The sequence below is a fragment of the Pelecanus crispus genome, chromosome 4 (genome assembly GCF_030463565.1).
Source record: "Pelecanus crispus isolate bPelCri1 chromosome 4, bPelCri1.pri, whole genome shotgun sequence".
Classification (NCBI taxonomy): Eukaryota; Metazoa; Chordata; class Aves; order Pelecaniformes; family Pelecanidae; genus Pelecanus; species Pelecanus crispus.
Genome location: NC_134646.1, coordinates 49,739,881 through 49,761,978, shown reverse-complemented (window position 1 = coordinate 49,761,978; position 22,098 = coordinate 49,739,881). Strand labels below are relative to the sequence as shown.

General features: G+C 41.5%; 1 protein-coding gene across 1 annotated transcript; it reads left to right on the top strand.

Moving 5' to 3' along the window:
- The first annotated feature begins 965 nt into the window (after positions 1-965).
- Positions 966-21,456, top strand: DCTD (dCMP deaminase). The gene is made up of 6 exons (XM_075709654.1): positions 966-1,000; positions 5,292-5,403; positions 6,804-6,939; positions 17,657-17,773; positions 19,328-19,424; positions 21,378-21,456. The coding sequence occupies exons 1-6, from the start codon at positions 966-968 to the stop codon at positions 21,454-21,456; spliced, it is 576 nt and encodes a 191-aa protein (XP_075565769.1).
- The last annotated feature ends 642 nt before the right edge of the window (positions 21,457-22,098 follow it).

Sequence of the window (22,098 nt, the reverse complement as noted above, 5' to 3'; positions counted from 1 at the left end):
CACGTTCAGATCAACGGTGCAGCACACGTGTGGCATGAGCTGCACGGCTGGCACGCACAAATCCCTCTCAGGGATACTCTCAAAGGCGAGTGTTTTCCTTTTGTCCATCGCTGCTCTCACTGAGTTTGTTGCACCTGTGACTGCCTCCAGTGGGAACCGAATCGGACACGTACGGCTGGGTTTGGGCAGGCTTCACCTGATGTCTCGCAGCCCCGTGGAGCGAACATCTGTACCTTGCTCCCATGCGAGTGCTTCGGTAAAGGCAGGCCCCCATAGCAACCAGCCAGCCAGCAGGCAGCTCCTCACAGAAGGAAGACAAACACACCACAGCAACGTTTAGTATTTATTATTATACCGCTTATTTTGCACTGTAATAGGCTATGTATCTATGTTCAGCTACCTGAGCATCCCAGGAGACTTCTAAAACCTGGCAGCAGCTGGAGGTATTAATAAACCGTAACTCACTTTCCACATCAATTTCATATCCAGAGAACAAAAACCCGATTTTTAGATATTTTAGTAGGTTAATGCCAAGCTTTAATAAATAGCATTTACCTCAAGAGCGTGAGCTGGACGAAAAACCCGCATGCTCGTGTCAAAGCATAACGCTACGAGCAGCATCTGTCAGAAAAGTGGAAAGCACAAGAACACGTACTCAGGTAACTCGTTTACAGCACCGCGGAGGCTCACGGACGCGCAGGGGCTCAGTTCTCGGGCACTGCAGAGAATTAAAACACGAGCCCACCGCCACCGCCACCGCCACCCCGCCCCCGCCTGTCGGGGCCTGGGGGCCGCCGGGCTCCCCGCGCCCGCCCTCAGCCCGGGGCCGCGGCGCGACATGGCGGCCACCCCCCCCCCCACCCCGCCCCGGCCCCCGCCGCCCTGCTCCTCCCCGCCGCCCGCCCCTTTCCCCGCCCGCTCCCGCGTTGGCGCCAAGCGGCGAAAGAGATCGGTGCCGCGCCGGGATGAGCGGCCAGCAGGCCAGCCGCCACGTTAACGGGTACGCTGCCCGGGCCCGGCCGCGCCGGGGCTCGCCTCCCTGCCGCCGAGGGCTGCGCCGAGGCGGATCAGTGGCGTGGAGGGGCCGCGGGTGCGAGGGGGGGCCCCGCGCGGTGCCGTCTCCAAGCTCTTCCCCTCCGTCAGCCGGCGGTCGCCTCTTCCACGTAGCACCGCGCTCCCCCTCGCAGCCCTGACTGACCGCACGTTCTCCCCCCTCGGCCGGGCCGCTCCCGCCTGCGGGTTTAAGCCCTGATGGCGGGGGGCCGGGCAGCCACGCCGGCGGGCCCGCGGTGCTGCCCGCCGCGGCCTGCGCCACGCGGCCGGCGTCTGAGGGGGGAGAGCGGCGGCGGGCGCCGGGGCCAGCGCCCGGCTGCCTTCGGGGAGGGGGGTGTCCTCCGGCCGCCGCGCAGCGGGCCCGGCCCTGGCTGGGGGGCTCTAAGCGGGGCAGGGTAGAACGGGGAAGGCAGCTGGGCGCTCCCCGTGGGGGCCGGGCTGTGCGGAGGGGCCGCGGGCCCGTGGCGGGGGCGCGGCGGGGGCCCGGGCACCGCCGGCCCTGGCCCTGGCCCTGGCCGTGGCCGTGCGGAGGGAAACGCCGCGACCCCGCGGGGAGGTGTTTCTTGAAGCCTCTGAAGGCCCTGTCGTGAGGGTATGGCCTGCTTGATTGATTTTTTTTGGTGATCATTGGGATAGGAAAAAGCGGGTCGGGTATCTTGTCTTCATTCTTTCCTGGCCGGCATGACCAATACGCACTGAATTAAAGTCAAAGAAGTGACGCTGTAAAAGCAAAATGCGTTCAACGAAGGGAAATATTCTTGTGCTGCTCAACTGGGGCTCAGTATTTCTACGAAGTGTTTATATTTACAGGTTTGGTGGGTTATCTCTCAGGAAAAAATTTGAATGTAGTTAATTTTCAATGCAGACTATCGCTTTTCTGTTAGAAAAGTTGATTTTTCTCTCCATCTCTCTCTCAAAACCTTACCTCCCAGTGAGGAATAGGTAATGACCATATGTCAGTACCTATATGTGGGGAAACATGGCAAGCTTCAAGGAGAGGAAGTGCCACGTTCATTTGATATAATAGCGATCATAAACAAAATTACGAGACTTAAAGAAGCAGCTAGTATTGAAAGTCATCGAGAACGCATATCCTGTTCAGCTTCTGGGGAGCACAAGCATTGCTGAATATGTTTAATCTTTATTTTTAATACATGCTTTATCTCTTTTTTTACGTTAAATTCTGTGAGTTGAGTGACAAAATACTGATAGTTGATCTTCAGTAACATACGATACTGGGGAAAAAAAACCTACTACAATACAGTTGGAACATAATGCACAAAGATAAGAAAGCAGAGGAAAAACTTAAAAAAGGGGGAGAAGGGGAAAAAGTCTGATACCCACCAGTTTTCCAGTTGTCCTATATTGTTGTGTAATTGACCATCAGAATTGTCCTATGAAAGATTTGAGGTGATGTATTCTGTTTTACGATTCTCAACTAAATTTTTCATGAAGACAGACCTTTTTTTAGTAGCAGAATGAAATTTCCTTTTTCAGATGGTGTTACAGCTTACTTGAAGCCTAGATGGGTGAAAGAGAACTGAGAAGAGAGGCACTGTCGTCTAATTGCAGAATCTTTTTCTCTATTTGCCTTTGAAATACTGTTTATGCAGACTTTTCTACAGGCTACTAATTGCTCTAGAATTAAGGATATTTTTTCCCCTTTCTTCTTGAGCAGTGTTATCTTCATGGCTTTCAGTTCCCATTATTTTTATTCATAAGCTCTTATGAGTCACCACAAGGATAAGCCTTAATTGCTTATTTTACAGCTATTTTCTAGAGTAGCTTTCATTCATGCAATTCTAGAACTTACAAATGAGCGTGAGGAAAATGATCAGCTGCCCCAAATCCATAAACTTAATTTTCCTGTGTGTGCTTGACTGCTAGCCAAGCCCTTGGCTTCTGCTCAATCAGAAATTAAGTGTTTTATACCCATTTCACACTCTTGTGTTCATGTGCATTGAGTTGAGGGAATTATCTCTCCAAACATGGTGGTGTTAAGTAGAAATAATTGAGTAAGGTTTTTTTTTTTTAATGTTCTCTTTGATGTAAGCCTTCTGCTTATTTTTCAGATGTTCTCCTCTCTGCTCATTTTTCAGATAGGCTCCTCTCTTTATGAAGTTGGTACTCAGAGGGACCTCCACTTACATACAGTTCTGTGTTTATGAGAAAAGTAAATAGTAGCTTTTGTTGTGTTTTGAATAAATAGGGTTGCTAGGGAATAATTTAACAAAAAGAGGTCTCACGATCTCTTAGTTCAGACTACTGTTGTCTTTCTGGAGCCCTTTCCCCAGAATGTTTTATTCGGCATAGTTCTGCATTGTGTGTTGTGTGCCTCTCTGAAGACATCACTGCAAATGTCACGTAGTCGGGAATGTATCAAACTGATCATTTAAAGTCTGATGGTGTTTTGGATTTTGTAAATCTGCTTTTGTGAGATATTTTAAATAATCAAATTAGCTGAAGCACTTTCTTGCATTTCAGTTAACCTGTCAAAGCTCAGTTTGGCATGGAGAGGGGTGAGGGCATGTCTTTAGTTTCTTCTTTCTGCTGTGAGCTTCTCTGAATACTTCTCTGAACACTTTTCTTTGTTAGCAGGATACAGCCCCAACCTTTTAGTTATGATGACTCCAGGCAGTTTGGGCACTCTCAGAATCACATACTTGATTTTTGTGTTTGCTTTGACAGTTGACAGTTCTGGGCACTATTCACAATGTTGTCAAAGGGTGAGAGAGGTATGCTGGTTACACCAAGAGTATATGCTTCTCCCTCCTTACATTGAGACGATGTCCTTAAAGATGATCCTCGCTCATCCCAAGAACAAGCCAAAATTGCTAACTTGTAATGTGCCATATATGAACTATTCAAATGCAACAATTTATCTTTGGTAAACAGCACCCTGTAGGTTTCTAAAGTACAATTTTATCATGTGCTGGCATTGTCTTCACTCAGATAGCATAACCTTTTTATGACAAGCTAACTGCAGTCCTCTAATACATGCTATTTTATGGTTTTGGTTATAAAAATAATAATTAACAAAATACTTGTTTTGTAATGTTTGTTTGTCTTCAGAAAGTGCTAGTACTAGAGTTGCTAGGAGATGTTTTGCTGCTTGCAGTTACCTATGATGTATTTTTCTGCGTGGCTGTACATTGCTAGGAGGCTATCGGTCTTAAGCTGTAGTCCTCGGTAAGAGGAGCCCAAGAAGAAAAGTACTGTGCCCCTTGTATTTTCATAGGATAATTATTGTATTTGAGATGTTCCATTGTTCTGGTTTTCAAGTGTAGAGTTTGGGGAAATTTCTTTTAATTTGATAATTTGATCTTTTCCTTGACATTTGCAAAGCTTAAATATGGGGGGGGGGGGGGGGGGGGGGGGAGGGAGATGTCTGTCTTTCCTCTCTTTGAGCTGAAAAGCACAGAAGTTCTCCTGTTGTGTCTTAACACTGTGCAAGCAGTCTTTCAGCCATAAACAGGCAAGAGAAAATGATGCATCACTTTTTTTTCCTCCCTCCTTCCCCCAAATAAATCCCCCAGTGCGGGGAAGGAAGTGACCTTTTGTGCCACTTATATATATCATATCTAAGGGAAAAGTTCTTGAACCAATCTCCTCTCAGTTTTTAGAAGGCTTTCATAGGACATAATCTCTTAGCAGGGGACTATCAGAATGGCTTACAGCCTCAGATATTTGCTGGTAAGTGTTGTAATGAGAGGCAAACTCGTGGCAATAACTGCAGGCAGAAATGAGTGACTGCACAGGAAGCTACCAAATAGAAACCTAGCGAGCGCTTGTCGTAGGCAGAAGTATAAAATAGCTTAGATTAGAGGCTTGCAGTTAGCACAGTCATCATAAAAAAGATTATGTTGTTTGGGTGAAAAGAATGCCAGTACATGATATACCTGAATCTTAGAAATATACAAGGTGTTATCTATAAAGGATAAATTGCTCTGTCTTTGAATAGCTCAGTGCTCTGAATAGCTCAGCCTTCTTATCTAAAACTGGAACTTGCAACCTCACTTGGGTGCCTTTCCCCTGAAAGGAAATGTTGCATATATAAGTTCCTGGAAAGCACATAACACTGATGGTTTTCTTGTTAAAATATTAGTGAACGTGCGGTCTTCTTAGCCAGATTCTGATCCTGGTTACTTTAAACTTGTGCATATTAACAGAATACAATCTGTAATAAGTCTAGCTGTGTGTTCCTTCCTGGTGGCTTTTTTTTTTTCCATGAACTATAGTTTCGGCAGTGAAGCATCCTGCAAAAAACGAGAGGATTATTTGGAATGGCCTGAATATTTTATGGCAGTAGCTTTTTTGTCAGCACAAAGAAGCAAGGATCCAAGTTCTCAGGTAAGAAGGCAACGTATAAGAATAAGATAACCTAATCTATATTGCACATTGCATCAGATGCACATGTAGCACTTTCAAAGATTTCTTATTAAAAGTTATTTCAGTATGTAGCTATTCATTTTTTAATACGGTCAGCACCTTTTGTTACAGAAATTCTCTTACTGGGCTTGACCTTATGTGTATAATTCTGTGTGTACATTTGCAGCTTGGAGTTTTGTAAATCTTCTTTTCATCTAGAGGTTAAAATAACACATGCATTTTCTCTCCTTTTTCCAGTAAATATAGTTACTGTTAGAGGAGGATATAAGTACTGAAAGTTTTACATTGTAATTTTTTAAGACACAGCATTTTACAAGTTCCTTTTCCTCACCTGTAAGAGTATAAAAGTTTTGTTTGTTCTTGGGTTGACTGGAGTTTTATTCTAGTTTGGTGCCTCCCTCAGGTTCCCCTTCTGCCTCTGCTTCAGTCTGTCCCCATTCTTTGCTGCTTTCATGTGCCTCTTGAATATTGGTGTGAGGTGATTGATACATGTCCTGAAACATGCTGTTCTGCAGGACCCAGTCTTCCTGTTAGGCTTCCTTTGTGTGAAAAAGTTCAGGAAGCAAATCCCAGCTCCAAAGCCATGGAATAAAATGCATATTAACAGTCTGCTCAATTACCCTCTGGCTTCTCTACATTATGGCTCGTAGTTCTCTGAAGGTTATTCACTTTTAGGGATAAATTTTTGTTACCCAAGAGCTGGTTGATAAACACATTGTGTGAATTAAAATCAGTCCTTTTGCCCTTTCAATAAATCTAAAATATGGACAGAAAGCATAAAAAGGGGACACTTCATCATTCTATAAGAAGGGTCGCTGTGCAGTGCAGGCTTGGATTTAAGTAATGAAGGGTGGGAGTTAAAAAGTCTGGTACTTTGGTGCACCTTTGCATAAACAAGCCACAAAGATTTGTGAGCCTATCTCTGCCTTGGTCAACACTACTGCATTTCTGTTCCATCTTCCACACCTTCTCTTTTGCTGCTGCTGCTCATGCTGCTGCTGGAAACACTAGTTTGGGGAGTTGAACTGACAGAAAACTTCTGTTTAACAGGGTTAGTTCAGTGCCAGTTCTGCTTCCTGAACTAGGTTCACTTCATATTTGGACAAGGAACAATGTTGGCAGGCTGGGATGAAGACTGCATGAGCAGAGGGGTAGCAGGGTTGCACTGCCCTGGTTTATTTTAAAGCTCCGCCAGTTAGGTACAATTGTAGCCTTGCTCACTAGATGGTGTGACTTAATATAAAGTGAAGCTTGTATCTCTTAAATGAAAATTGTAGGACTAATTTTTCAGGTCTCATTGATACGTTGTCGATACATTGTTTTGCATGCCATTGGTACTATATAAATCTGATTTTATTTAGGTTGGTGCCTGCATTGTAAATTCAGAAAACAAGATTGTTGGAATTGGATACAATGGGATGCCTAATGGCTGCAGTGATGATGTACTACCCTGGACAAGGACGGCAGCACATAGGCTAGACACAAAATATCCTTACGGTAAGGCTTCTTGTGGTTGACAGGTCAGACTTGTGATGTCTGTATATGTGAAAGTTCAGCTGGTAAAATATCAATCAGTTTTTCTTCCACTCACCTGATTTTGTTAATGTGCTCATGTGTGATACATCAGGATAAAAATCACAGCTCTGAAAATAAATTAAAACAATCTTTATGAAGGACTGACTTCCTGGTGAAGTGTGTTCATAAATGATTAGCCATTTTGGACTGTGTAGTGAAAACTTGTAAATATAATGCAGCTCATTAGCACACAGTTACAGTGTATGCAGATGATTGCTGCTTATAGAATCATAGAATCGTTTAGGTTGGAAAAGACCTTTAAGGTCATCCAGTCCAACCATTAACCTGACACTACAAAGTCCACCACTAAACCAATTAAGGGTAGAGTAGCAATTTCACATTTCCTAGCTTGGTGGCTGGATTATTTTTTAATGAAAGTAAAAACTAGGAATCATTAAGGTTGGAAAGGATCTCTAAGATCATCAGTCCAGTCATCAACCCAACACCACCATGCCCACTAAACCATGTCCGAAAGTGCCACGTCTACCCATTTTTTGAACACTTCCAGGGATGGTGACTCCACCACCTCTCTGGGCAGCCTGTTCCAATGCTTGACTACCCTTTCCGTGAAGAAATTTTTCCTAATATCCAATCTAAACCTCCCCTGGCACAGCTTGAGCCCATTTCCTCTTGTCTTATCGCTAACTACTTGGGAGAAGAGACCAACCCCCACCTCACTACAACCTCCTTTCAGGTAGTTGTAGAGAGTGATAAGGTCTCCCCTCAGCCTCCTCTTCTCTAGGTTAAACAATCCCAGTTCCCTCAGCTGCTCCACATAAGACTTGTGCTCTCGGCCCTTCACCATCTTTGTTGCCCTTCTCTGGACATGCTCCAGCAACTCAATGTCCTTCCTGTACTGAAGGAACACACTTCTGTGTGTTCGTCTCCACAGAAATTATGGAGAGCATGTATATGCAGCTATATGCAAAGCAAATAATTGGGTCTAAAATACAGGTATTAAAACTGTAAACTCCAGTCGTTGTGGGAAATTCCAGTGTTCAGGTGTTGATGGCATAGGCAATACATATTTATGAAGGAGCTGAATTTTGTTTATCTTGAAGTATTGCATTCTGTCATTCCATGCCATTTTTGCCTCATCTGGGGTGCAGTGGATCTACCCTGCTATGGGTGAGGTGACTTCCATTGTTTATTTCAGCCTCCGATTTGATTCACATTTACTAAATAGGCAAAAGGAATGAAGAGCAAGGACGGTTTCATAGTAAATGTGGCTGAGTGCTGCTTTGGATTCTGTCTTTATCTTTGCAGCGTGCGTAGTTTGGCCTTCTGCAAGCCTACTTGGAAAGTTCCTCTGTGAATCTTGGTGCACCTATCAACAGGGCTGTGCAGTTACTCCTCTGGGCCAGGTGTGGTTTGCAGGAACCAAGGAGATAACTTGCTGGGCTGCCTTGGGCTTCATGCCAAAGTGCTGGGCGTGGAAATGGAGTTGAGAGCTGCCTTTTGGCCTGCAATAGCTGATGTTTTGGAAGAACCGTGGTTAGGACTGATAAGGAAGGGAGGAGCGTATGCTTTCTTAAATCCCCTTTCTTCATCTTTTCACTTCCACACCAGCTCCTGCTGCATCTCTGCAGGGTGAGACGAATGCAGCAGAAGCCATGGGCACAGGAAAAATGGGTTTTAGGAGCTCCTTCATCCTCTGCTGCATCTTGGCCTGTCCTGGGCTCAGGAGTGGCAGGGGGAAGAATCACAAAACTGAACAAGAGCCCTGAGAAATTCTCCCTTCCCCCTGCATGGGTGGGGGGAAATGAGCGCCAGAGTTCAGCTTTTGCAAAGAGATGCTGACTCTTTTCCAGTGTACAGTATTTATCTCTGCCTCCTAATTCTGTTTTTTACTTGTAACTTCTAACAATTGGTCTGATGCAGAAATTAGACTTGCGTGAGTTTTGCCGTTCCCTGTGTTCACCCAGAGCTCCCTCTAAAAACTGGCATTACATTTTCTCGTTTCCCACAGCATTGAAGTAAAAGATGATATGCGGTGGTTCAGCATATAATTCATCAGTTTCATATTTGAGTTCTTAAAACCCCAGTACTTTGTTCTTGTTCACTTTAACAATTTATTATAAAGCCTCTAACATTAAGCTTGAGACAGTTTCATAGTTTCATATTATTTTTCATACGAAATGTATTCCTGATACTAGGGCCAGCTCCTGCCAAATTTTAATTCCACTCTGAAGTACAGAAGCACTGGTTTTACATATAATGAGAGTACCATAATGGTACAACTTGGTATGACTGCTCTTTATTTACAGGGTGAGGAAACAAATGTTAGCCCATTGATTAAATACAAAGTACTGAAAACAGAATATTGATTTTGGTTGAATCTTTATGCTGCCGTAAGGTCTCAGTTCTGAACTAAGATCAGTGTCGGTGGTCTCTGGGACCTGAGCGTGTTCCAGGCACTCAAATCTAAGCTGACCAATTTAAGCTAAAAATGCTGTATGAATTTGTGAGGAATCTTTGTACAAGATGACCTGAGAATTTTTTTTTTTTTAATTAGCTCTGACTCCAAAAGATGTAGAGTAAAGTAAAAATTTCTAATACATGATGTTTAAAAAAATGCACTAACCAATCTAACAGCCTGGAGAGATGAGTTCATTTCTAGGAGCTGGTCTAACTACTGCCCTTCCCCCTAAGAATCCTAGTCTTCACCTCATTAAAAAAATCACAACTTTGTAACATAAAGTGTCTGCTGTGATGAATAAACGACCTATTTTGTAATTCACAGATCATTTAAACTCTAGCAGTTTCTTATTAATCTTGATAGCACAGTTGACAGACCAGACAAGTATATATATAAAAAAAAATCTTCTGCTTTAAAAAATTCTGGTAGATGCAGAGAGACACATAGAATTGCTGCTAAAATCTCATTAAACTGTCATGTTTTCCTTTCTGCTTTTGCTAATCATCACAGCATTTTGTAAGTTGAACTTTTTATCCTTGCTTTTTCCTGACTAGCTTGTTCAGAGACGGTATAATGTTACTGTGTGCTCCATTAGCTTATCATGGGAGTGCTGGCACCTTCATCACTAGAGCTGCAATGTAGCTTATTAGGTAAAGCTGATGGTAATGTACCACCACACTAACTTGGAAGATGTCTTCTAGAGTTACTTCATGCATCTGCAGTGCTACAGAAAAGGGCTGGGGGTGGATCTGAACACTGACCTCCTGGTTTTATGTACTGTTGTAGGTTAGGCATAAACATTAGCTCACTTCCATCTGTTTTGGAGCACTCTGACTAGCTTTCTCCAGAACAAAGCCTGAGTATTGCTCTGCGAATGGCTCACTCAAAGGCTGCTCTGGAGGGCAGGGTGGAAAAAAGGCTGCAAGAAAACTCTCATCCTGTACAGGCCCATAATGCAAAGCCTGCTGAGATGGTATGCTTAACCCTCCTCCCTCCCTCAGGCCATACTGGGGGATATGCAAGACATACTCTGTTTCATGCTGTGAAAATACCACTCTGGTGGGCTGCAAAGAAGTCATCTCACTTCTTTATGCACTTTGAACTGAGACATACAAAATAAGCATGTGGTGCCGTGGGACTCTTGAGATGTGGAGCCTTGAGGAAACCCAGGGCCAAGTGCTGTGTAATGCTGATGGAGCCCTGAGCAAGATGAACACGAGCCAGTCTATGCCGGTTGGCCTCAGGGCCAAGGGTCAGTCCCTGTCCCTGTCTGTGTTTAGCAGCATAGACATAGCAGGGGATTGGACCCAGAGGCTATCTTTGCAGAAGTGTGCTAGATGATCCTATAATAAATTTATTGAGCTCCAGCAGAACAGATGGATGCATTGACCCCACAGCTCTGATCGGATTCACTGTTTCATGGCTAGAAAACGTCCGACTTCCATCCTGAATTTATTTGTGGTTAGTTTATACGTTCTTGTGTATGCTGGCATTGTTCTTTTAGCTTTTCTTATTCACTGTGATTAACCCTTCCTCCTTTCCCCCCTTCCCCTGTGCACTTACTGATAACAATAACCTTCTGAACTTTTGTTGTAAGGCTAAACAAGTCCTGTCACTCTTAAATTTTTCTGTATCTTGAAACTTGACGGCTTGAAATTCACCAGTGTCTGAGTTATCTATGTCTGCTGCAATATACTGTACATATCTAACCTGCACCCTCAAGTGTGGGTTCTGCTCAGCTCAGTGTTACAGACAGGGTCGTGCTTGGTTAAAAAAACTGTATTTACCCATATCTAAGTGTAACCTGAACTGCTACTGAAAGAAAGCATCAAAATGTGGTAGGTGGTGCTCACTTTACCTTAGACGATGCAAATGTTTGCAAGGCATTTGGATGTTACAGGAATAGTGATGTGGATCACCTGTCTTGATACTATGCATTCCTTATGAGAGTCTTGAAGCAGATTAAAACTTTTTTCCTTCTAGTTGTAGTGTATATTTGAAGAGTTTAGTAGTATAGCCTTGTTATGTCAGAAGGCACTGGGTGTTTTGCAGAATGCCATTTTTCACAGCACAAAATCGGGCTTTCGTTGCTATGTTGGAACTGGCTTTTTCCAGGCTGCCAGTCAGTGACAGGAGCGGCAATGTTTCTGCACACATGACAGAAATGGAAGGCCAGTTTTGAATATCTGCTTTACTAAGATGTTATTAAAAGCTCTTCCTGAAGCATTGTGTTCAGTACTGTGTACAGAAGCTTCGTAATAATTAGACAAAATTCTGGCTTTCAGAGTCAAAAGCGAGTGCCCTCTGTTTCTGTTAGATGAATCCAAGGATTTGATGATGCTCAGTTTCCTCTCACCCATCATTTAAAATACTACATTTTTCTCCTATTAACGCAAGTCTTCCCGCTAATGCTAGTTGCTGTGCTCCTGTTACACCCTCTGTCTCCACTGTAATCTAAGAACATCCATTTGACAACCAGTCTCTAATTAAGAGAGTTTTAAATTAAAATGACTGGCAAATTTAGAAACCTCTGAGCAATAGCGAAAATATTGAGTAAATATGCTTACAAATATTTATACAGGTTCAGATATGATAAAATATGTGCTGTGGCAAAAAGTATGCTCTAATTGAACAGTACCTGCTGTGTAAAATGAAACAAACTGTTATCAACATTTCCTCGTGTTAGGATTATGAGCTTTTCGTCAATTTTTTAGAGAGGAACACTCAAAGATATTCAGGCAAATGTTACTTTTGTAGAAGCTGTTATTTTGACAGCACAAAACTTGATAAGGCACTATGAAGAAGTGTGATGCTCTCTCTCCAATTGGCAGTGCAAAGCTGAGGCTTCAGCTGGGAAGGGGATCTATGGGAGACAGTCTCTGCCTACAGCTGCTCACTCTCTTGTCCTGCATGGATTTCTGTCCAATTCTGGTGTCATACATCAAATCTCTAGAAAGTTTGGAGATTTGGCAACACCAAGAATAATTTCTCTCGTTCTGCTTGCCCACTAAGAAACACCTGTGTTCTGCTGAGAGTAGAACAAACTTGGAGCAGGATGGGAGGAACTGGGAAATGGGGTGGATTAGCTAATGCTTCTCAGGTTTTGAGAGGGGCTTCTCTGCTTTGCCCCCGGCAGATCTTGTGATGTTCACAAACGGGCTGAGTCGTTCCCAGATCTCCTTTTTCACAGAAGAAAGCAGTGCAGCTGGGGCTGTTCCCTTTTTCTGACTGCAGTCTGAAGAGGCTAGGACTCCAATGAAATCTGGTGGTGTTATCCTTGCCTCCCTGCCCTGACCACAGCAATTGTTATCCCTTCAGCACGCAGAGCGAGAAAGAGAGCAGCGGGAGTGGCTGAGGGCAGTGTCAGCCCAACATCAGTGTCCTGCCTTCCTCTAAATGCAGTGACCAGCAGCCATCCCCACGCTTTCACAAAGGCTGAAAAAAGATTGATGTCATTCTGCAAATTCCAAATCCATCAACCACTGTCCCCAGTGGTTGTTACTCCAGACCCCATTCCTTTCAATAATATTTCGGTCCCTTCCATGAGCCTTGCTGTGTCCAGTGTCAGGGGTCCAGTGAGTAAAAGATAACTGGTAGGTGGAGCTTGGACAAAGGTGGGATGGACAAGGGATGAACAGAAAAGGTGGAGATTTTACCAAAAGACTGAGAAGTGGGCCAAATTAGAGAACTCCCTGTATCCATTTCTGTGCCAGGTTTATGTTGAAGAACACTGTACTATTACCATATATCTGTATTGGGAACCCGTAATATTTGTCAAGTTGGTTAACCTGGCAGTATAAAAACTTGTGTTAAATAAGTAAGTCAAGACTTGCTGTGTGACAATCTGTATGCATTGAAATGTGTTATTTTCAAATGTAACACCATATTTAGTGCATAGCTTCTCAAAATTCCTGGTCTGGCTCAGTTAATAATTGATCACATAGGTCACTCCCCCCAACCCCTCCTTTGATTGCTTCTTAAAAAGTGACATGTTCTGGTGATCCCTACTCCAAGCTCTTCATCAAGCATGTAAGCCTTTAAACAGTATTAAGAAACACTTTGACTAGTCCTTCATTCTTATAAAATCGCTAGTCAGAACGCTTTTAGTACGTGGGAAGAGTACTTCTGACTCTGCAACTGTCGTGGTTTAACCCCACCTGGCAACTAACCACCACACAGCTGCTTGCTCATTTCCTCCCAGTGGGATGGGGGAGAGAGTTGGAAGAGTAAAAATGAGAAAACTTGTGGGTTGAGATAAAGACAGTTTAACAGGTAAAGCAAAAGCCTCGCACGCAATCAAAGCAAAACAAGGAGTTTGTTCAGTACTTCCCATCGGCAGGCAGGTGTTCAGCCATCTCCAGGAAAGCAGGGCTCCATCATGCGTAATGGTTACTTGGGAAGACAAAGCGCTGTAACACCGAATGTCCCCCCCTTCCTTCTTCTTCCCCCAGCATTATATGCTGAGCATGGCGTCATATGGTATGGAATATCCCTTTGGTCAGCTGGGGTCAGGTATCCCAGCTGTGTCCCCAAATTGTGCGGCCGCAGCCTACTCACTGGTGGGGCGGTGTGAGAAACAAAAAAGGCCTTGACTCTCTGTAAGCACTGCTCAGCAGTAACGAAAACATCCCTGTGTTATCAACACTGTTTTCAGCACAAATCCAAAACATAGCCCCATGCTAGCTACTACGAAGACAATTAACTCTATCCCAGCTAAAACCAGCACAGCAACCCACTAAGAGCATGTTCATGTTAAGTGGTTAATCCTGAAAAATGACCATTAATAGGGGATGTAGGGGTCTCTTATTTACAAGTGGACTTAAGGATGAGTGCTACCTCATATATGCAACATGAAGCAGTATGCAATGGGAAAAGATAGAAACACTAGCAATTAATACAACCAGTAATGAAGCAGTCATTCCTCTGCTTTTTTGTTCCCCCCTCTCGTGAATATAGTAGCAGGTGGTGGGAATGTCAGCACACACTAACTTCTTGTAGCATGGTTATTTCTGCAGCTAATGAAGCCTTTCGAGAATACTTTTCAAGCCACTTTTCCAGAATGGAAACCAGTGTTGCAGACTTAATATTATGTTGGCTATATGTGAATATTATTTTTTTAAAAAAACAAAACACTGGGGCCCCCCATAGGGTATTGTAAAAATTCTTAGTTTTACTAGTCTATTTAAATGTACAGTTTTCAGAGTTCTGAATACTGCGCACCTGTGAAAGGTTATTTTAAGTTAGCTTCTTATTGTCTGAGAGAGAACAATACGTAACTATTAGTAGGAGCTCTTAACAGGTTAGAAAACTTCACAACACCCCAAATGTGAACTACTTAGTTATTAACAGGAGGGATTCTGGACTCCTGGATTTGTTTTCTATCTTTCACTAATGCTCTGTAAACAGCTGGTTAGGTCTGTAAGAAAAATCTGGGGATAATAGACTGTCTTATCTATAAATCGGTTAACAGTCAGCGCCTCTCTGCCAGCGAGGGGGGAATATAGAGGGAATGAAGAGTGATGGGACAAAGCCTAAAAATATTTGATGCCTATACCTTCTTAAGGACCATCTAGCATAATATCCCTTACAGGGGCCAGTAGCAGATGTCTAGGGAAATGTATAAAACAAAGGCACGTGTAATGATAGTTTCCCAGAATATTCTTCTATGTTCTAACAACTGAGCCAAAATGGTTTTGTATTTAATAGTCCAGTAGACTAAAAAAAAGAAATATTGGAAGGAAAAAGATGACTTCTGGAATCAATGCAAACTTCTAGTCTTGTACTGCTTTCTGTAGTAAGTGCAGTAAAATACTCAGGCTACAGAGTGCATGAGAAACCTACCTCCTTTTGTTTTTGAAACAAAAGCCTGTTGGTTTTGTTGGAGACCCCACTACTTTTTGCCTTGGAATGATTAGTCTCTATTTCTTCCTTATGACTGTCTGTGTGTCTTCTTTCCACACTGGAGAGTTGTAATTGTTCTTAACTTCAGATTATGTTAAGATGATCAGGAGGAAAAATTTCTGTCTTCCCTCGCTCCAGCTGATTATCTTCTGTAAGTTATTTTTGGCCTGAACTTGTTTTTGCTTGGGAAGAGGTTTGTTGTTGAAAGTTTGTAGAAGTCTGCAGAAAGAGCCTTTCTTTCTCATCAGTGCAGGAAGGAAACTTGTTGCAGTACTAATAACGAACCTTGTCTGGTTTTATGGCTGAAGATTTCTGAGTTTTAGTGAAGGAAAAATATTTAGTAAAGGAAAAATATTTACTGAAGGAATTAGGGTTTTTTTTTTAGTTCTGTGAGCCTTTGAAAACATTCCCTCATCCTTCTTTCTGGAGGCCTTCCGTATTTTAGACTGCTGCCTAGGACATAAGTATATTGTTCAAAGAAACTTAAAAGTGATGTTTCTGTCCTGTTGAGATAACCTAGTTCCAGTTGCGGAAATAATCACTCTTTTTCACTCAATCCTCTGTAACCCCAGAAAAATAATTCTCTGACTGTTTATTGCGAAGCCTACATAAGATTAGTGCAACTCAGTAATACACTTGGAGTTAAATGTATTTTCTGGATTTTCTAAATGTATAGGTTCATATAATTGTGTATCTTCTGCACTTAATGGCATATGTTTAAAATACAGTGTGACTCAATTACAGTGCAATAGAAACAATAATAGTAGTAGAAACCTTTATGTGATGGTGCTTGGGTGGTGGGGGTTTTTTTGTTAATTTCCTATTTTTTATGTTACTTTCTGGCTTCACTGTTTATGAGAACGTATGTGGACAGCATGGTCATGGTGATGCTGGGGACTGCTTGTAGGAGTCGACACTGAGCTAGCTTTAGCAAGTGTTTGGTCCTTTGTGACTTGTCTACATGGGAAAGCTTGTGTGCTGTAAGTTAGGCTGTAAATTTATAGTGCGTTAGCTGTTATATAGAAAATTCCATGTAGACATTTAGCACATACGGAAAACATTTCCCTTCAGCAAGGATTCCCTGCGTGTCGAAGGTGCTGCGCTCGGTTATTGTTTGTGCAATGAGATCATTCACACAGAGGTCAGTACATAGTAGAAGCAAGTACACTATGGGCTTGTGCTCCTAACTTTGCCTGTTTTAATTTTCCCATGTATTCAAGGGAAAGGAAAAGTTTGTTGGGTTTTTTTTTTTTTTTTATCCAATCTTCAAAACAAGCAGTGGAAAAACTCTTAATGTTGTCTGCATGTGCAGGTCTCTAGATGAGCTCAAACCCACACCACACTTCAGCACCTGTTTATGAAGTAAGTCAGGGCAGCAGGCAGTTTCTTAGAAGGCAGGTATATAAATTATGCAACTTGCTGTCATTCCTAGGAGTAAATAGGAAGTTCTCGCAGAGATCCTAATGTTTTTTTCAGAGGTTCATGGTGGATGACACAGAAACTGTGCTCTTCTCACCTGTGTTGGTAACACACTAGATAATCTGCTGATGTGTACAGCATAAAAACTTAAACCCTAAGGTGCGATCTGTCCAGAAAGAGCTATTGTGTTACAGTGGAATAAGGCAGGGTAGTCTGTTGCTACCTGGCCTATCTCAAATCCATGGAGAAATAGAGGACTTTGTTTTCGTGCTTGGGAAGTCTGGCACCTTTTAATGAGCAGTAAACTCACTTTAATATTAAAGCTGGGACATTTTTATGGTTGAGTGTGTCTTGTGTATTCTTGGGGTGAGAGAATCATGCAGCAGCGCTGAGCCGTTCCGAGACCCAGAGGACAGAGCTGCTCGGTTTTACTTCGCGATTCTCCTGCCTTTAAGAGTGCACAGTGCGCTCTTATAACCATAAGACTGTTCCTATCTGTGCATGTAAACACATAAATGAGCTGTTTTATACTGGCAATTAGATACTCCAGAGAGTTGTGAAGCTGTGAGATATTGCTTCACTTAGGGTGGTTGCAGCTACTTGGCCCACAGCCTACGGCTTTGTTGCCTGCAATAGGTGTTAGCAAATGGCAATGCTAATGTGCTTAATGATATCATTACTAATCGGCAGCCTGGTCAGAACAATTGACCTTCATTGATCTTGGTATTTCTGCTTTTATTTCTTCCTCTGCCCTTTATGACAAGCTGTGCAAGCGTGCAAGCTATTTGCCTTTGAAAGGATGTAAGCAGATATATTATATTGTAACACTTTAATTTTAGTTTGACTGATTTATTTTAATGAACGGTATTATGAATTGTTTCTTTTTTTTTTTTAAATCAGTGTGCCATGCCGAATTGAATGCCATCATGAACAAAAACTCAGCTGATGTGAAAGGCTGCAGCATGTATGTTGCCTTATTTCCATGTAATGAATGTGCAAAGCTCATCATCCAGGCAGGTAAGGAGTAGTGCCAGCTTGATTTGTCAGGGTTGCAGTGCTGCCTGCTCGTTGGTATCTTATCACGGATGTATTTGATGTTAAATTGCTGCTGTTAGATCTAAATTAATTGCAGTGTCAACTTCATAAGATGCTACTTGTGGGGTTTTTTTGCATCTGAATGGTGCCAAATTTTTCCAGTGCTAATTGCATCTTTGTGATTCTAAGTGTGCTCCTAATTTAGGTTTGTAACTTCTTAGACCAAGAGCTGCCAAAGAACAACACAGGCTTTGCATATAATTACTGTCAATTTTACTGTGCTCTGACACATTGAATAGAGTAGGGCAGAAGGAAATAAACTTCCGCATGACAAAAGGTCTGTTGGGAGTATATACATGAAATTTTAATTTGAATGTGATGCATGGTAGATATTTGAAGATTTTAAAATATCTTTGCTCATAAATGTCATAAGACTTCTATGATCCTACTTTAATTATGTCTTTCATTACAATTGTTATAAATCTGTGCCACTGCAGCAAGTGTGCTGGCCTAAATGTGTCGCCTTTTTTCAGATTAGGCGTATCTGCAGTAGGCTTCAGTTCTGTAAAAATCTCTGCTTTAAGGTAGCTTATATTTTGCTCACTGAGTAAAGTCTTGCAATCCTAGCATGGCTTGCCGTTCTGGGGAGTTTCTCTCACCACTAATGGCCACGGGAATCTAGGAAGAAAGTAGCAAACAGAATCCTTCTTTGTTTTGGTCAGTAAGGTTTGAAATGAAGAGAGGAAAGGGGGAAAGATGATGGTATTCTCTGTTTGTGCTACATTTCTCTGATTTACAGACTCAAAAGCAAATGGTCTTCAAGGTAGATTGGCTGCTTGTTTGCAATGTAGTCACTCGTCCTTTTCCTTATGCACTTAGGTCAGCACTAAATTGCAATGTATTGATATTTATGTTGTCTGGTAAATACAGTAAGGTTTTGATAGGCTCTGAGATGCTTGTAACTGCTCTTGGGTCAACCTTTACACTTCTCCCCTGCCTGAGTAATTCAGGTATAGATCATTCAACAATTTGAGACAGCATGCATTTATGAGGATTTGAACCTGGGGCTGGGAGTTATTTACAAAACAGAGAACAAAAGGAAAAAGCATCCTTTTATAGCTATGCATTTGGAAGGGGAATGGGATTTGGGGTGTAAGTTCTTTGTGGGGAATTTTACATATATTAGAGAGGTAGGAAGGTAAGTTTTCAACTACTTTTGGAAAAATGCTTTATTTCTAGTCTGTCTATCTTGTGTTTTTGCCTGCGAGTTTTTGGTTTTCTGAGTTAAACTTGGGTAAAAGTGGAGAAAAACATTTTCCAGCATTTTGGAAAGAACTGTCTTCCAGAACAGCTCTACCTTACATAGCCTTGTTCTCAAGTACAGTCTATAGTATTTTGGGAAGTAGGGGTGTACGAAGGAGTTCTAGAGTATGTGGTTGAATGCTGCCTTTTATGATTTTGTGCACCAGTTTTTATATGACATTACTTTTTTTTCCCAAGTGTAATTCTAACATTTGTTCTGTATGCCTTTTTTAGGCATAAAAGAAGTTATTTTTATGTCTGACAAATATCATGACACTACAGAAATGACAGCTGCACGGCGGATGTTTGATTTAGCAGGTATTATATACAGGTAAGAGCACTCTGGATTAACTTTATTTTTATTTTTGAAAGGAAGATGGGGTGTGAAAGAGACCAAATTTAGGGCAAAAGGTTTTCTCCTTTGCATCGTGCAGCGTTTTATTCTTTGGTAGTGTTTGTAGATGGCTTGCTCTGTATGCCTGCCAAAGATACTGGATTGACAGACTGTTGCGCTGTTCTTTTTGTCTTGTATATGGTTAAATTTCAATTACTTAACGTTTGTATGAGAAAATGGTCCATTTGGAATATTTATTTCATTCCTGGACTGCAAGTGAAATTGCAAATGTGATGGTTATTTGTTACATTGTACTCTGGAGAGTCATCACTGACCCTGCTTCGAGAAGGAGATTAGACTAGATGACCTCCTGAAGTCCCTTACAACCTGAATTACCCTATGATCATATGAGTTGGGCTGAGTTAATTTTTTTTTTTTTTTGATTACCTGATCCTTATTGAAACTTTAGTATCTTTTTGTTGCAGTCGATTTGGGAAGGTGTCAAACCAGCCACCCATGATTAATTCTTGGTGCCTGTAGCTGTCCAGTCTTTGGTCAGCTTTTCTTGTGAGAAAAGGATAAAACTTGGAATATTTGCCTTAAAGTAATGAGAATCTGAAAAACGTTTGAAGAGTGGGGTTTTTAAAGACACTGACAGGGATACCTAAAGACAATCTGTTTAACAGCTAGTTTGATAGCAATAACATGCTGTGGGTGAGGCTAATTATGCAGTCAGGGAGGCTTTGCAACTCTAAAAAGTTTTACAATATTAATATAAAGGCTTCGAAAAATTTGCAAACATAACAATTCTGACAGATAAAATTTTAGGATGAAAGGTACCTACTGGACTAAGAAACATCCATGAAAAAACACAGCAGTACTTGAAATTCAGTTTTAGTCCTTCAGTCTACTAAGACTATTTGACTAAGAAGCATAAATCATTCTCTTGCAAGTCAAATCTTGTAACTTCTCCAGGGTGAGAAATGTTTCTTGCTTTTCAGATTACTATTCTGGACAAAGCATTTGGAGTTTCCGTTGTCAGCAGCATGTGCTTTTCTGTGTTGACTGTTATTCATTCTTGTATTGATTATTAAGGATGTAGGTGGTACTTAATGAATCTCTTGAACTGAACTGCAGAGCTTAATTAGGCATTAAATCCACACCATTTGCATAATCCTTTGTTTACTGGTAGACTGGAAAATATATGCTCAGTCCCCAAATATCTTCCTTGCTAATTGCTGTAGCAGATGCTCTAATGATAATAAAAGGAAACATTTTGTGGCAGTATTGATTTTACAGTTCTAAAGTTACAATTTTAAAATGACTCCCTCTTAACTAGTTTGGTTTTTCCCCAGTATGATGCATAATGTCATCTATTCCCCTAGCACAAAAAATATTTTAATATACTGAGGCAAAGTTTGAAAGTGTTCTTTGAAAACTTGGCAGGAAAAATGTGATCAAAATATTTATCAAAATATATTCCAAATATCTTTGATATATACATATGTATACATATATGTGTATACACAATCGATATACAGGATATTAAAATATTTTTATGGATACATATATGTGTATCTATATCTGTAAATATATATTTGAAATACTTGAAATATAAATATATATGAACAAAAATCCCAGCCCTGGTAACATGATGCCACCACCTGCAGCTAAGTTGTTAAAAGTCCTTTGACTGCTGGGTAATTTATGAACTCCGATAGCCGAAGAATGTACAGGCTATCCCACCCCATGTGTCTTTTTTGTCTTAGTCTTTCTTGTCCAGGTTTCTCTCAGTGTGGTGCACTATAATTGGCTCCCATAGAGATGAAAACTATGTGAATCCAAGGAGGTGATTTTTTTTTTTATTGCTTCAAAAATTTAGCTGGAGCTAAAGCAAGCAAAATGTTTTAACTACTCACTAACTAATATCTGTGTTTTTCTTTATTTTAGGGAATTCAAGCCAAAGTGTAACAAGATCATCATCGACTTTGATTCAATTAACAGCAGACCAAGTCAAAAGCTTCTGTGAATTAAGTCTCATTAAGTCTCTAGAAGACTGTGATTATCCTTTTCTAAAAAGCTGCTAATGCCTTTCATCTTGAAGTTACTTGCAACTTTTTAATGGCTTCTGTAGCTAAAGTAGTCTTCTAAGAAATCCAAGGCATAAAATGTCCCCCTCACTTCATCCTGTCATGTGGAATCTAAATCTACTTAAAATTTCTTAATGCCTTTATCAAAACTGCTTAAAAAGTCTAGAGACATGTAGATGAGACAATATAATGTATGTAAAGAAAGCTGTTCTGATTCTTGCTGTATTCATCACCACATGCTCTGATAGGCTGTCAGCATTGATTTGGACTCAGTTTAACAGTAGTACTTATAACCAGTAGTACAGTGGAATATGCTAATATATGTTGATCTCTCTATTGGGTATGTGGATCTAAATAGTTGATCCTAATAAAGGACAAAAAATGTTATCCATGCAAATACTAATCTTCCAACTAGCATAACACTAATATTTTTAAAGGTTACACAGCTTAAAGAATGTGTGATATTCTGCATGTGTTATCCAACAAATGAAATACTGATTTTTCTTTTAATTGCTACCTAACACTGTCATACATGGGGAGGGGTGAGAGAGGAAGTTGTTCTGAGAATGGTCCGTGCCAGA

Bases quoted from the DNA above. Each gene is read 5' to 3' on its own strand.
- DCTD (XM_075709654.1), top strand. From the start codon at position 966: ATGAGCGGCCAGCAGGCCAGCCGCCACGTTAACGG. The intron at 1,001-5,291 runs GTACGCTGCCCG...CATGAACTATAG, and splicing joins GCCAGCCGCCACGTTAACGG to TTTCGGCAGTGAAGCATCCT. The intron at 5,404-6,803 runs GTAAGAAGGCAA...GATTTTATTTAG, and splicing joins GCAAGGATCCAAGTTCTCAG to GTTGGTGCCTGCATTGTAAA.